A 626-nucleotide genomic window follows, 5' to 3' on the forward strand; every position below is an offset into this window, starting at 1 on the left:
TCGGATTCGGAAGACGTGAGAAACTGTGATCGAACTTCAGCTATTTTCCACCATTGACGCCGATCCAATCCAATAATCTTATTTACATCATAAATTTCAAGTCGAATCATTCGATACCCGAGCTCCCCAGGTGATTTTAAAATAAACAAACGTTTATTGTCAACTTTAGATACATATTGCTGAATTCCATACGACTCGATCGGCACATCAAACAAGGAATCGAAACCTCCAGACGACTTGCTCTTCATTTTGTCAACGGATTCCACGTCAAGACTCACAGCACCTCGCTTAGCAGGCGGCGCAGACGATGAGGCAACAAGATCGCCATGTCCAACAGATTGCAATTTTTCGCTAACACATACCGCAGGCACCAAAGCCGGCATACCATCGTCGTCATCTTCTTCCGACACAGCAGATATTAATTCACGCGATTCAGCACGACTTATCATAGTCTCTTCTCGCGACGCAACAAGATTCGTTCCATAATTCTTCATCCTCTTCTTATAATCGTTCACCCACTCAGTAAACATAGTCTTCCTTATCATGTTCACCATCAATTTCACATACAAATGTCTGCCAACGATTAGATTATACAAATCATCCAATGTACAAGTCGTATTGTGTTT

The 626-nt window shown here is 42.0% G+C and overlaps 1 protein-coding gene across 1 annotated transcript in view; it reads right to left on the reverse strand.

Moving 5' to 3' along the window:
* LOC105449817 overlaps nt 1-626 on the reverse strand; it is a 14,364-nt gene that overhangs the window by 1,168 nt on the left and 12,570 nt on the right. The window contains exon 4 of the mRNA XM_011689198.1: nt 152-573. Coding sequence (XP_011687500.1) covers nt 152-573 — 422 coding nt within the window. The remainder of the gene's footprint in view (nt 1-151; nt 574-626) is intronic.

Source organism: Wasmannia auropunctata, unplaced genomic scaffold (genome assembly GCF_000956235.1).
Source record: "Wasmannia auropunctata unplaced genomic scaffold, wasmannia.A_1.0 LD336074.1, whole genome shotgun sequence".
Classification (NCBI taxonomy): domain Eukaryota; kingdom Metazoa; phylum Arthropoda; class Insecta; order Hymenoptera; family Formicidae; genus Wasmannia; species Wasmannia auropunctata.